The sequence below is a fragment of the Nannobrachium achirus genome (assembly GCF_963921795.1).
Source record: "Nannobrachium achirus genome assembly, chromosome: 11".
Lineage (NCBI taxonomy): Eukaryota > Metazoa > Chordata > Actinopteri > Myctophiformes > Myctophidae > Nannobrachium > Nannobrachium achirus.
This window is the reverse complement of record NC_137820.1, coordinates 1,420,001-1,435,000: the sequence shown is the minus strand read 5'-3', so window position 1 is coordinate 1,435,000 and position 15,000 is coordinate 1,420,001. Positions and strand designations below refer to the sequence as shown.

Genomic DNA, 15,000 nt, shown 5'->3' with positions numbered 1-15,000 from the left:
CATTTCAGTGTGGTTTAAAAAGTTCTCCGGAGGTCAAAGTGTCTTGAGACGACTTGTGTCATAATGTGTAACCCTTTCAAAAATGTCTAGAAGCAGCAGATCTACAAGCTCACACAACTCATGACAAACTGGTAGATTTGTCATAATGCCAGCGCACCCAGGACTGAAGGGGTTAAAGGTACAGTGGATGTTAGAATGTTGAATAACAGCTCAGAGTTAAAACTAACCCTAACCCTAACAATTACATTAAATTTAAATTCAGAGCAGCTTTATTGGCATGAGAAAACATAGGTTTACATTTCCAAAGTAATTGTCAAATTGAAACAAAAATGGTTGAAAATGGGGAACATACACATATCCAGCTCATTTGAATATTGCGTTAAAAAGCATAGCAGATTCCATAACAGCCCAAATCATCAAACTTCCTTGTTTTGAGTGGTCTCATGTAATGTGTGTGTGTGTGTGTGTGTGTGTGTGTGTGTGTGTGTGTGTGTGTGTGTGTGTGTGTGTGTGTGTGTGTGTGTGTGTGTGTGTGTGTGTGTGTGATCATGTGACAGAGATTGACAACACTTTAACTTCCTCCTTCATCCATTGGTTATTTATTCTTGTAGATTATATAAGTACAAATAAACAGATACAAAGTACAGTTTTGAGGTGTTTGTACTTTACTTGAGTATTTCCAGTTTCCAATACTTTTACTTCTTCTCCACTATACATCTCAAGAAGCAAACATTGTACTTTTACTTTATTTATTTGACAACTTTAGTTACTTAGTTACTTTAAATGATTGTATTATAATGAACCACTTTAGCCCTATTTTATATCTTGGCTGTTTGAAATAGCCGATCTACAAGCTTTTACTTTTGCTTTTGGTATATTGTGATACTAACAGGCTACTTTTGTACTTTTACTCAAGTACATTTTGAATTCCAGACTTTTACTTGTAACAAAGTATTTCTAAATTGCAGTATTGATACTTTTACTTAAAAGTAATAAATGTGAGTGGATAAAAGTAGATCTATATGTAACAGTCGTGTAACCGTCCCACCAAGAATCACACACAAGAGGCACTGCTGGGATGATGGGTTCTTTATGTAGATTATTATGAAATGCATTCCCAAGATGAATTGTACAGTGTTGCTTAATATGGTTTTACACTTCTCTTTTTAACAGGTGATCGTATAGTGGTTTTTAACATGAAATCTATTACAATGAATTTTATACAATATGCTTTTAACTTATTTTTTAACCAACATCATCCTTCTTATAGTTTTTATATAATAATGAAATAGGAAAATACAAAATGAATTAAGGAAACAGAAATACAGACTGTTGTCCAAATAAATGAAAAAGGTGTCTGTCCTACAGCACCCTCTAGTGCTGGGAATAATTACAGTCTGCCACGTTCTGTAATGGCGACCAAACAAATCAAACATTGTACACCTTTCTGACTTAATAAAACACATTCAAAACGTAGTGCAACAACAAGTTACCTGCAGTGAGTGATCACAGAACACACACACACACAATATGTGGTTAGCCTCTCCACTGGTTTTGGCTCTACAGGGGAAAACAACATTGACTCAGTAACAAAATAATTAATTAATACAACTAACGTCCTGGATTACAACAGATACAAAACGTAATGCACTGAGATTACATGTTCAATGCTGTTACATGACTGTGCATCTTAGAATAAATCTCACGTTAGTTTTAATGTACTTTATAATTATTTCTGCAGGAGCAGTAGCAAAACATGACTCACCATACAGCAGAGGACACAGAACTGCTGCGGTAAATCAGTTCCGGGGCTATTTATAGACACCAGTAGAGGGCGCTGTGTGACCACTTGTTGTATGACAAAACTATATATACATATTTTAGCAAGGAATTTCAACATAATAAATGAGGTCTTTCCTCACCCGTTACATACACCCCCCTGAAATTCCGCTAAATATGGGAAGTGTAACTCTTCAAAATAAACAAAACAAAAGTGCATATTCCGAGGTAAAAGAAAAAAAATACTGTGCACTACAAGGAACAAAACTGATATACATGTCAGCTTAAAAACTCTCCCAAAAAGGAGTATGTAAAGAAAGGAGACGGCCAACCTCCTAACTAGACACAGACTCAGAGATGCCTGTTACACCTCTGAATTGTAAAACTTTGTTCCTGTATGTTCAAGTACTACTTAGACACTGCTTGGTTACATACTCTCATAACCCTGTTACTTAAACAGAAAGTGCATCTCTAAAGAACTGAAAGAAAGAACTGACTGAAACTGTGGACACAGAATCCTCATCCACTACTTGACCATTCATCTCACAGACAAGGCGTCTGGGAGGCCTAATGGACCTACGATCCCTGAGATTATGACGGTCAGGCTGCGTGCAAATCACTTGAGCTAGAGGGCCTGGAACGTCAACGTCTGGACAGTCATTGTCTAGAATAGCTGCCTCAGGGGTGTCAGTGTCTGGGGAGTCAATGTCCGGGGAGACAACGTCTGGAGGGTTGTCGTCAGGAGGGGACAAGTCTTTAGGGTCAGTGGGAACAGGGGTCTTGTCTGAATGGACAGTCTCAGGAGGGGCCGAGTCAGGGGAGTCTGGGGGGACAACGCCTTCAGAGCACTGTGGTGGGCCCTCCGTACTGTCGACTGTAGAGTGAGCATCATCTTGTTCAGGGGCTGGATGACTCTCGTGACTGGACTCAGTGACTGTGACAGAGTCAGACTGGGCAACGTCAGATCCCTGGTCGAGTGAGTCGTCGTCCTCCTCCTCTTCTGAATGGACCTCACCATCACCTGTCCGCATCAGCCAGTTGACTGTACGGACTTCACTGTCCTCCATCACGTCAGGTATATCAGAACATAGATCACTTCCATGTGCAGCATCATCACATTCCGAGTGTGCTGACACACTGATCATGTCTCTTTCACAGGGCAAGAAGCTAACAGAGAGCAGTAGATTCCTGTGGACGACTCGCTCTCTGCCCGTCAGGCAATCTTTGACTCGGTAGACATTGATGTCAGGCTTGACTGACATGACTTCATAAGGGGTTGACTCCCACCTGTCTGCAACCTTGCGCTTCCCTGGCACACCTCTGTTGGCGATCAACACTCGGTCTCCAACGACGAGGGGTGAGCCTTTGACTTTGCGGTTGTACAGTTCAGCGTGGCGAGTCTGTTCTTTGAGACTGTTCCTCTGCACAATCTGAGCAGCTTCGTGTAGATCTTTCTTCAGTTGGGACACAAAGTCTGAGTGACAGACAACAGCGTCATTGGTGAGAGCATGCTGAAACATGACGTCGACAGGGAGACGAGGGATCCTCCCGAACACAAGGTAGAATGGTGCAAACCCTGTCGTCTCATGCTCCGTGCAGTTGTAGCAGAAGGTGAGCTGCTGCAGCATTTGTGGCCACTTTGCTTTGGACTGAGGGGGAAGGGACCTGATCATATCTCCCAGGGTCCTATTAAATCTCTCTGTGACACCATTTCCCATAGGGTGATAGGGTGTGGTATGGGACTTCTGTACTCCAGCCATCTCTAGAAGCTCCTTGATCAGCTTGCTCTCAAAGTTAGCCCCCTGGTCGGAGTGAATACGACGGGGAAAACCATAAATGAGGAAGAAGTCATTCCAGAGACGACGGGCGACTTGCTTGGCAGTCTGATTCCTGCATGGGAAGGCGTGTGCCATCTTGGAGAAATGATCAGTCACGACTAGAACATCCACAGACTTGTTCCCTTGCTCAGCGCTATAGAAGTCTATACAGACTAACTCCATAGGTTCAGAGGTGACAATGTTCTTCAGTGGTGCACGGCTGTGTGGCTCGGGTGTCTTCCCAACTATGCAACGTTGACAGGACCGAACATAGTGCACGACATCACGTTCCATGCCATTCCAGAAGAACCGTTGCCTCACTAGAGACAAGGTACGGTGCTGGCCTTGGTGACCTGCTGCGTCATGGAGACCATGGAGAACTTTCTGCTTCAATGAGTCGGGCACAATGAACTGGAAGATCTTCTTGGTCATGTGGGGATCTTTCTTTGTCTTGTACAGCATACCATCTTGTATGGTGAGTTTACTCCAATGTTTCAGTAGCTTGATCACACCACGCGACTCAACAGCTCTCTCACGTTTGGTAGGTCTCTTGTGTCTCTGTACATAGTACATGGCTCTGCTTACAGTGTTGTCATGCTCTTGCAGACCGACAAGCTGGCTTTGTGGGAGTGCAGTGGACTGGTCTTCTTTCTGAAAAAGATCAAGCACAGCATCTGTTCCAAGCACGTGACTCACACCGCCAGTGGACTGCGCAGTGAGGATGGCAGCGACTTCCTCCGATGCAACTGAGCCACTCGTGTTTGGTGGAACTGCCTCTTGCACTGGTTCGTTCGACGGTTCACCACCTTCCACAACAGCTTGACAGTTGTTGGACACTCTGAACACTTCCTGCACAGTTCTGTCGTTCACACCGTTGACTCGTTCTAGCAGCGAGGTATAGGGCTCGGTCACAAGGCGATGACCCACACACGACTGGACAAACGGCTCACGGCTCAAGGCGTCGGCTACGATGTTCTTTGGGCCGGGGATGTACTTCAAGTCGAAGTCGTATGCAGCGAGCTTCGCCACCCAACGCTGTTCACACGCATCAAGTCTGGGTTTGGTCAGAATGTACGTCAAGGGGTTATTGTCAGTCCATGTGGTGAAGTGTCTGCCTTTCAACCAATGGCTGAATTTGTCACATACGGCCCATTTCAAGGCGAGAAATTCAAGCCGGTGAGCAGGGTAGTTCAGCTGAGAGCGTGAAAGGGTTCTACTCGCAAAGGCGACTGGTCTGGCCACTTTTCCACCAGGCGGCAGTTGCGACAGGACAGCTCCAATCCCATCAAAGGATGCGTCGACAGCGAGAATGAACGGGGCATTGAAATCAGGGTGAGCTAGAGTGACACTCATCATGAGGTCTTGCTTCAGCGTCTCAAACGCGGTCTGGCAGGCGTCGGTCCAATCAGCAGGTGACAGCTTGACCTGACCTCCTTTCTTGACAGGTTTGCGACCTTTCTTGTGCTTGCGCTGAGCACCAGGTTCGGCTGTGAGCTTGAATAACGGTTTTGCCTTCGCAGAGCATGACTCGATGAAACCTTGATAGTACATTATCATGCCCAGATACGATCTGATCTTACTGGGGCAAGGCGTCTTCCCATCAGATTCCATGAGGTCAGTAACTTGGACGTCATTTATTGCTCTCACTTTCTCTGGGTCAGTTCGAACTCCAGCTTCACTGATGACGTGCCCAAGAAACTTCACAGTCCTCCTGAGGAAGAAGCACTTCTTGGGTGCAAGCTTAAGGTTGTGTTCCTTGAGTCGGGCGAACACCATCTCTATGCGTCTGAGTGCAGCTTCCTCAGTCGGCGCAAATACCATCAGGTCGTCAAGGTAACACAACAGGCTTGTGAAATTCTCGTCACCGAATATGGACATCATCATCCTCATGAACGTTGCCGGACTGTTACATAGGCCTTGAGGAAGTCGATTCCATTCATGTAGTCCAAAGGGAGACGAGAACGCTGTATACTTCTTGTCATCAGGGTGCAAGGGGACGTTATAAAAGCCTGATGTCAGATCCATCGTGGAGAAGAATGCATTCCCACCGAGTGCAGCTAGAGCGTCGGCCTGATGAGGCAGTGGGTAGGCATCCTTCACCGTTCTTGCGTTAAGCCATCTGAAGTCAGTGCACACTCTGAGCTCTCCATTCCGCTTCCATATGAGAACGAGTGCAGACGCATATTCACTGCTCGACTTCTGAATAATGCCTTTTTCTTCCATCTCATTCAGTGTCGTCCTCAGTTTCTCATACTGGCTTGGTGGTATGCGTCTGTAGGGTAGACGGAACGGCTTGTCGTCGACAAGGTGGATGCGATGCACAAAACCCTTAGCTTCTCCACAGTCTAACTTGTGTCTGGAGAAAATTGACTCGTACTGTTCGATGATGTGAAGGAGCTTGTCTCTCCACTGCAGCGACACCTCACACGACTTCAGGTCAAGATCTTGTAGGCCCAGAGCCTCTAGTGCACGCACCATGTCCTCTTCTGACCTTGGCTGCACATCTCCGCTCTGCACGCACTGCACGTTGCACTTGACTTCGTCCGCTTCAGGTAGGTCTTCTACTGCAATACAAGGAGACACATCCGCTATCTTGGCGTTCCTTCTCAGCACCACAGTTTTGTCCGTTGGATTTATGACTTTAACAGGCACCCATCGATCTCCCCATAGAGGAGTAACGACTCTTCCGACTAGTATGTGTTTGGGTCTGGCTTTAGACTGTGTTGGTTCAACGACCACCGTACTGCCTGCTGACATCACTGCTGACTCGGGTAACTTGCCCCAGACAAGGTGCTCGCTCTGTGGTTTCAGTGTCACGCAACTTTTGACCTTCACTGTTCCCACCTTATCTGGAACGCAATCACCTCTCCATCTCTCCGTGTTGGAAAGCAGTGACAGGAATTGGCAGTGGTCATCGGACTGACCATTATTGGGCGAAGAAACCAGTCTCCAGTAGCCGTCGGTGCTTTTCAGTTGAGTTAGGATGTGCTTGATGGCATTGCTGCCAAGGATCATCTGTTCTGTCTGACCTGGAACAACCATTGCTGGAATGATCATTCTGCATCCATAAACGGTGACATCGATGTCGTACATGTCTTTGGGGGAAACGCGGTGTCCACCGCAGCCTATAATGACATAATCATCAGCTGTGTCTTTTCTCATGTCAGGGCATTGCTGCAGCAGGGACTCAACAGCAGACTCACTTAGTGTACAGGCCATTGAACCGCTGTCCAACAGTGCTTTGAGAGTGGGGCCATTCTTCACAGACACAGGTGTGTAGAACAGGCTGTTGGTCTCTGCTATTCTCTGGGATCCCTGAAATATCAGTTTCTTGGATGGGGGAATAGTACTGCTATAGAACTTATAGAGGGACTCATTATCTTGTATCTCGGGATTCTCATTACTGGTGGGAGGCTTACTGGGTTGATCTGCACTGTCCTCCCTTATGTGCAGATCAGTCAGTTTCCCTGATGCTCCGGGACAGCCTTCTTTTGTGGACAGCCACGGCGTGAATGGCCCGGGGCGTGGCAGTGGAAACAAAGTCTCTTCTCGCGGCAATGACTGAAAGCACTGTGATCATCAGCTCTGCAAATTAAGCACGGCTTGCTAGTGAAACCATCAATGCGGTCTGCAGGATCGAGTGGAGCTCGCTTTCTCCCTTGTGTTTGGTCAGAGGCTCCACGCAGCAGAACTTTCTCCAACATAGCCATCACCTCTGCTAGTGGGACATACTGTGGGCTCTGTGTCTGAGGTGGCTCGTGGTTGCTGTGAGTAGGGACTGGGCTATGGCTCACCTCTGCTCTGTGCACAGCGACGTCCACCTTCTTCACAGGGTGCACTGGGGAAGGGGCTTTGCAGCTCATTTCAGCGTGGTACTCGTTCAGCACCTCCAGCACTTCACACGCTGACCACTTGTCAATAATCTTAGACCTGAAAGTGAGGGCTAGGTCTTTGCAGGGACAGTTCCTGATAAACATGCGAGTCACTTCCATCTCAGGGTTGTCCAATGTCTTGCCCTGTTCTTTCAGACAGTCAGTGGCGAGGTCAGCTGCTCTGTTTAGTCTCAGCCAGTAGTCATAGGGGTCTTCATGGTCAACGGGTAAAGTCGAGTAAAAGTCAGCTAAGGGGACAGCAGAGTACCTAGTAGAACTAAAGTGCTTTCTTAGGAGACCATAAATCATGTCAGGGTGAGCATAAACATCAGTGTTGCTGTTTCTAATGCCAAATTTAACAACATCCTTAGCTTTTCCTCTCAAATGCATAAGGATTTCCTCGGCTTGCTCTTCGACCCTTACATTACTCTTTTTAATAAAGGTTCTCATCAGATCTTCCCATTCGTACACTGTGATTGAGTCTGAGCCATCTCCTACAAAAGATGGTGGTTCCTTAACCTTTCTCTGTGTAACAACATGTACCTGGGATAAATCTGTCACATGACTGGGCTGACTCGATGTGCTTGCTACATTTTGTGTGGCAGAAGAACTAGGAGCAACAGTGTTGTGCGGCTGTATGCGTGACATGATGCTATCAGCTAATTGATGTCCTATCTCCTGAATGACAGTCCTCATCTGGTCATTTACACAATCAGAATTGTCACTATCAGAAATTGGTGTAGACGTGACCTGAGCCATAGGTGGGCTAGTGTGATGGTCAGCTACAGTACGGACCATGGCTGTAGGTATTGCTCCTAAAGAGGGCATATCAACACCTGAGGTAGGACTATCAATAGAAAAAGGTATGGGGGTAATCATGCCTCTGCCCCTACCTACACTAATGTGCGTGCTCAGTGGCATAAAGCCACTACTCCTCTGAGAAGACATATTTCAGACACATTCATGGATGTTCAAAATCCCAAACTCAGAATATTTCACCATGGAATGTGAAATCAATAAGAAAATGGTAAATAAAATCAAAATATCAAAATAAATTAGCACACCGTGCAACACGCTACTGGTATGGCACACAATTGTCTCTGTGTCACCAAGACACACTGTACAGTGTAATTAGCTGCAATGCTAGTTTTGTAAACCCACAAATACTGTAATGGCCTCTTGAAATGTGGCAGGCGGTCCTCCAGTTCGACGAGCTTGATTGCAGTCACGGGTCATGGCACCAATGTAACAGTCGTGTAACCGTCCCACCAAGAATCACACACAAGAGGCACTGCTGGGATGATGGGTTCTTTATGTAGATTATTATGAAATGCATTCCCAAGATGAATTGTACAGTGTTGCTTAATATGGTTTTACACTTCTCTTTTTAACAGGTGATCGTATAGTGGTTTTTAACATGAAATCTATTACAATGAATTTTATACAATATGCTTTTAACTTATTTTTTAACCAACATCATCCTTTTTATAGTTTTTATATAATAATGAAATAGGAAAATACAAAATGAATTAAGGAAACAGAAATACAGACTGTTGTCCAAATAAATGAAAAAGGTGTCTGTCCTACAGCACCCTCTAGTGCTGGGAATAATTACAGTCTGCCACGTTCTGTAATGGCGACCAAACAAATCAAACATTGTACACCTTTCTGACTTAATAAAACACATTCAAAACGTAGTGCAACAACAAGTTACCTGCAGTGAGTGATCACAGAACACACACACACACAATATGTGGTTAGCCTCTCCACTGGTTTTGGCTCTACAGGGGAAAACAACATTGACTCAGTAACAAAATAATTAATTAATACAACTAACGTCCTGGATTACAACAGATACAAAACGTAATGCACTGAGATTACATGTTCAATGCTGTTACATGACTGTGCATCTTAGAATAAATCTCACGTTAGTTTTAATGTACTTTATAATTATTTCTGCAGGAGCAGTAGCAAAACATGACTCACCATACAGCAGAGGACACAGAACTGCTGCGGTAAATCAGTTCCGGGGCTATTTATAGACACCAGTAGAGGGCGCTGTGTGACCACTTGTTGTATGACAAAACTATATATACATATTTTAGCAAGGAATTTCAACATAATAAATGAGGTCTTTCCTCACCCGTTACATATAGAAGCTCTAAACAATAACAACAACAGCAGGCAGAAACCTGACACCTATACATCTGCAGCTTCAATCATCCCATAGCCCGGAGGTCAGCCGTGCGCTGTGATTGGCTGCTTGGTTGTCACGGACGACAACAGATCGATTGAAACATGTATTAAAAGGTGAACAAGTTTAGTTTAATTTATTTATTTGTTACTGTATTTATTAATTGTTGTTAACACACCATATGAAAAATTCGAAAATAATAATATCAACAACAACAATTATGATAATTGATTGATTGAATTTATTAGAAAGTTGCATAAGAAAAACAGTTTCATGACAGTACAGTACAGTTCACTGCATGGTACCAAGTCAACCAAACATTTCTAACAGACACAAGTGTAATATTTCTGATGATGCAACAAAGTCTCAAATTCCATAATTTTCTTCCCATCTTCAAACTAAACTGTTAAAGAAAAAAAAAAGTAATAAAAAGAATGCCGTTGTCATGACAACCATCCTCTGAGCCAATCACAGCAGAGAGAAGTCTCCTGGGTGATGGGATCCTATCGATCCCTAGCTGCGTGACGTCACACGTCCGCATTCCAGGATATCTGCTCTCAAGTTGAAAAGAGCAGATCTACAAGCTACCGACACGTCGCCTTTGCGACGCGTTGACGGCTTGTAGATCTGCTGTCTTTTCACACCGACTTCACAGGAGGCGCGTCGGTAGAGAGAGAGAGAGAGAGAGAGAGAGAGAGAGACAGAGAGAGAGGGGGAGAGAGAGAGAGAGAGAGAGGGGGAGAGAGAGAGAGAGAGAGAGAGAGAGAGAGGGAGAGGGAGAGAGAGGGAGAGAGAGAGAGGGAGAGGGAGAGGGAGAGAGAGGGAGAGAGAGAGAGAGAGAGAGAGAGAGAGAGAGAGGGGAGTGGTGAGATGTGATTTAAATCTCTTGTTTTAGTCTTAAAGTGATCTGAGTCTGTCTGTCTGCTTTGGACTGCTGGTCTGTGAAGTTTTAAAGTGCTCTTTCTGAACAAACACACTTTGGGTAAGCAGCACACACACACACACACACACACACACACACACACACACACACACACACACACACACACACACGGGGACAGGGTGTGACTCTGGTCACATTGTTGTTGTCATTGTTGTCATGCATTGTGTTATTGTTGTCATTTGGACACAGTGTGACACAGTTAGGCTGTCATGGACAGAACACAGTGGGAACATTGTAGCTTCATAAGAACACTCTGTAACATTGATTATATAACTTTATGATTATGAGAAGAACACTTTGTAACTTGTGTAATGAGGACACATTGTAACTTGTGTAATGAGGACACTTTGTGACATTATTAAGGAGTTTGTGTGTAACAGGGTTTGTTTTGCGACCGTAGGGAGCAGTTACTATACGAACCTGCAGCAGTTGTCTGTCACGTCTGTCACACTTAATTGTCACACTGGTTGTCTTTTACTTTTACTTCTACTCCACTAATATCTGGGATCCAAATATTGTACTTTTTACTCCAATGATACCGTAGCCTGCGAGGTGAGTTCTGGCAGATACACTTAGATTAGAAGTTGCACTGTGCTGCCCTATGTGGGTGTGTTCAGTATTGAGCAAGACCCACACGTCATTCTGTGACGCGGCAATCAGCTGACCAATTAGGTGGGTATTTAAGGTCACCTGAGCCTGTGCTCATCCTGCGTTCCTCTGACCATGCCTCTGGTTGTGAGGCTTTGTTTGCTCCCACCGCCACCCCAGCACCACCAGTGGGCTCTGCTATTCATTATGTTCCCCATGGGGGCGTTGTTATCATATATATATACAGTATATATATATAGATCTCCCTGCTCTGAAATAGTGTAGCAGAGCCTGAACGCCAAGATTAAATATTACATATATACACTTGCAATTATTCTCATGTTACAATAATAAAATATATTGGTTCATTAATTCTGTATTGGTTCATTGTATATTGGTTCATTCTAATCATGAGTTATCTGACAGAACTACATTTATTTATTTATTTATAACACGGGGCAAACAGATACGCCACAGATGCACCGAACGCAGTTCTTGCACACTCTGCTGGTGCACAAGTAGGCCATACATGGCCACCAGCGCACAAGGCACAATTTGGCACCTCCCCAGAGTGCAGTCTAGTTTTTATTGTCTCCACCAGCTAACATTGGCTTCCAAGGTTTGCAGGATTGGTCCATTTTGAACAAAATGACTTGAATCATGAACGCAGCTCGTGATTACAGAGAGAGTCTGCATTCACATTCCCACTACGTCAAGGAACAAGTGTCACTCTTTTCACATTGGCCTGTTATAGCGCCACCAGCAGGTTGACTTTTGACAAACTATTTTTTGGAACAAAACGCCTCAAATCATCCATGCAGCGTCACATTGCCGTTAAAGGCCAAAGAACACATGGCACCTTTTTCACATTTAGCGCCACCAGGACCACCTGACCTGGTGGAGACCTGTGCTCGGAAGAGCACTGCTTCTAGTTGTATTTAATTTTTTATTTCTTTCATTTTCCATATAATTAATTATTACTAAACATTTCTGACCTGGTCTTTAATCGTAGCGGGGACCCCCAGGATCTCTGGCTCCGTAGCGGGGACCCCCAGGATCTCTGGCTCCGTAGCGGGGACCCCCAGGGTCCCTGGGGGTCCCCATGGTCTCTAGTGGGGACCCCCAGGGACCCCCAGGGTCTCTGGCTCCGTAGCGGGGACCCCCAGGGACCCCCAGGGTCTCTGGCTCCCCAGGAGGGCTCACTAAACCAGGGGTTCCAAAACTGCACCCCTATAATTATACTATATAGCCTATATATATATATTTTTTTTTCATCCGAGGCACCTCTACATTGTATAGAACTGCATGGAAATAACTGAATGTAATAATAATTTGTGAAAATATGGTCCAATTCAACTTTTATCTGTCATGAATACATTCCAAATATTATCATATTATCTGGCAGCACCCCTGGACTGCCGTCATGGCACCTCGGGGTGCAATGAGCACCCGCTGTGAAAAGCCCTGCTCTGACCACTCAGCTAACTCAGGCTCTGGTCTTATAAAGACAGCTATGAGATAACGTATATCTTTGATCTTTTAGCAGCCGTGACAAAAAAACCTGCCGGATCAGAGAAACTAAATATCCTGTATCTTTTTATCTTCAGCAGTGGTGTCAAGTGTGCAAGGATGCAGAACTAGCATACACGCACGCACACACGCACGCACGCACGCACGCACGCACGCACGCACGCACGCACGCACGCACACACGCACGCACACACACACACGTACACACACACGCACGCACACATGCACGCACACATGCACGCACACGCACACACATACACACACACACACACGCACGCACGCACGCACGCACTCACTCACTCACTCACGCACGCACGCACGCACGCACGCGCACACACACACACACACACACACACACACACCATAATCAAAACTCGCGGGCCGCACTAACATTAAACTCTCATATTAAGGTGGGGGCCACAAAATATCGTCTTGCGGGCCGCATATGGCCCCCGGGTCGCCAGTTTGAGACCCCTGACTAACGCTATGCTTCATTTAAAGCTCTTGTTTCTGGTGATTGTTCCAGGCTGGTGGACCTGGACCCCCGGGTGGACCCGGACCCCCGGACCCCCGCCATGGAGGAGGGGGAGGGGCCAGGCCAGGCCGACGCCCCCCAGCCGCCGCAGGGGGCGGGGCATCACCATCGTCATGACGACGATCTCCATGGCAACGTGTCGCGCCTGCGCAGCTCCTCGCTGGAGATCCGCGAGAAAGGATCGGAAATCCTCCGACAACAACTGGACAACGCAGAGAAGGTCTGGGTCTGCACACGCACACACAGACGCACGCACGCACACACACACACACACACACACACACACGCACGCACGCACGCACGCACGCACAGACGCACGCACGCACAGACGCACGCACGCACGCACAGAAGGTCTGGGTCTGCACGCACGCACACACAGACAGACGCACGCACGCACGCACGCACGCACGTACACATACTGTACACACACCAGGGGTCCAGTTGTCCGGATTTAAAATGAATCAAACACGGAACTAAAAGTTTCTATGATTGGCTGCTAGTTGTGCTGTTCTGGTACCTTACGATTCCATTCATTTCCCACAGACTTTTACATTTGATTTTCTTACATTAATAAACATTGTCATAAATAGCCGCTAGTTTAAAGCCTTGTTTCAATCACCATGATATGCATATTGTGAAAATATGGTCCAATTTATGTTATAATTGATGTTATGGGGCTTTTGACATCATTTTGTTGGCAGAGGAGAACTCTGCCCCCAGAGTGTTTTCTGTCCCTCGCTATTTCAACAGATCCGAGACAAAAATAACGACTAAAGTATAATTCTAACACTTTCCTTGCAACAACAAAGAGAAGAAAAATTTGTAAATAGTAAAAATAGTAAAAAGATTCACGGAAACTGGGGTCAGAAATTCTCCTCTGCCTACAAAATGATGTCATACTTAAAGAGGTGGTGCCATAGTTTTGTACTTTTTCTGTTTTGTATGTGTCTATGGAGTTGACATTACTCTAATAGACCCACAGGCGTGGTTATAATGTGAAGATTTGTCTTCCCTGTGTATTTTTGGTTTCTTCCTGAAAGCTGAAAGACTGGGCCTCAAAAGGCCCAGTCAGAAAACACAGATTAAATGACATCATATAATCAACCCCTCCCCTTTTACCATTCACCCAACACTGTGGGGTGTGGCTAACTCAGCTGGGTCACCACCCACCATGACATCCATGCATACTTAATGAACTGGGGGTGTGGCCACATAAAAACATAATTTTAACTCTTTCTGTATACTTTTTTGGAAAAAATCTTCCTCCTAGTATAATCATAATACCTGATAATCATGTTTTAGAGGGGGGGAAATCATGGCACCACCTCTTTAACAGCCCCATAGCAGGGTATGCTGTAGGAGGGGCTTGTGATGATTCTTCTTCGTGTGCTTTATTTTCGGCAACACATTTACCCATGTATCCCTGCGGTTGCACGTGACCGCTGGCAGCCTTGGGTGTCAGCACGTCCCCGACAATGACTCTTATAGACGGTTTTAACCCTTGGGGTGCCATTATTTTGGTAATTTGGACGCAGTTACTCTTAAAACCTCCACCAGCTGTCTGTCAGTCTGTCTGTCCGTCACGTCACACTTGCCCTACTCATATCTCCGCCACCGTTGCCCCGATCCATGCCACACTTTGCACACACACTCCTTGCCTGCCAAACCACAACCTCCACCCCTCATTTCTCACATGCCCCTCTTCTAGCGCCACCATGAGGTTGATTTTTGCTAAACACATT

At 45.6% G+C, this 15,000-nt stretch overlaps 1 protein-coding gene across 1 annotated transcript in view; it reads left to right on the top strand.

Moving 5' to 3' along the window:
* The window catches only part of rab3il1 (RAB3A interacting protein (rabin3)-like 1), a gene marked incomplete at its 5' end in the record, with an annotated part of 34,223 nt that overhangs the window by 1,563 nt on the left and 17,660 nt on the right, over positions 1–15,000 (top strand). The window contains 5 exons of the mRNA XM_080736225.1: positions 3,379–3,390; positions 4,184–4,311; positions 4,850–4,928; positions 5,258–5,429; positions 13,389–13,478. Coding sequence (XP_080592351.1) covers positions 3,379–3,390; positions 4,184–4,311; positions 4,850–4,928; positions 5,258–5,429; positions 13,389–13,478 — 481 coding nt within the window. The remainder of the gene's footprint in view (positions 1–3,378; positions 3,391–4,183; positions 4,312–4,849; positions 4,929–5,257; positions 5,430–13,388; positions 13,479–15,000) is intronic.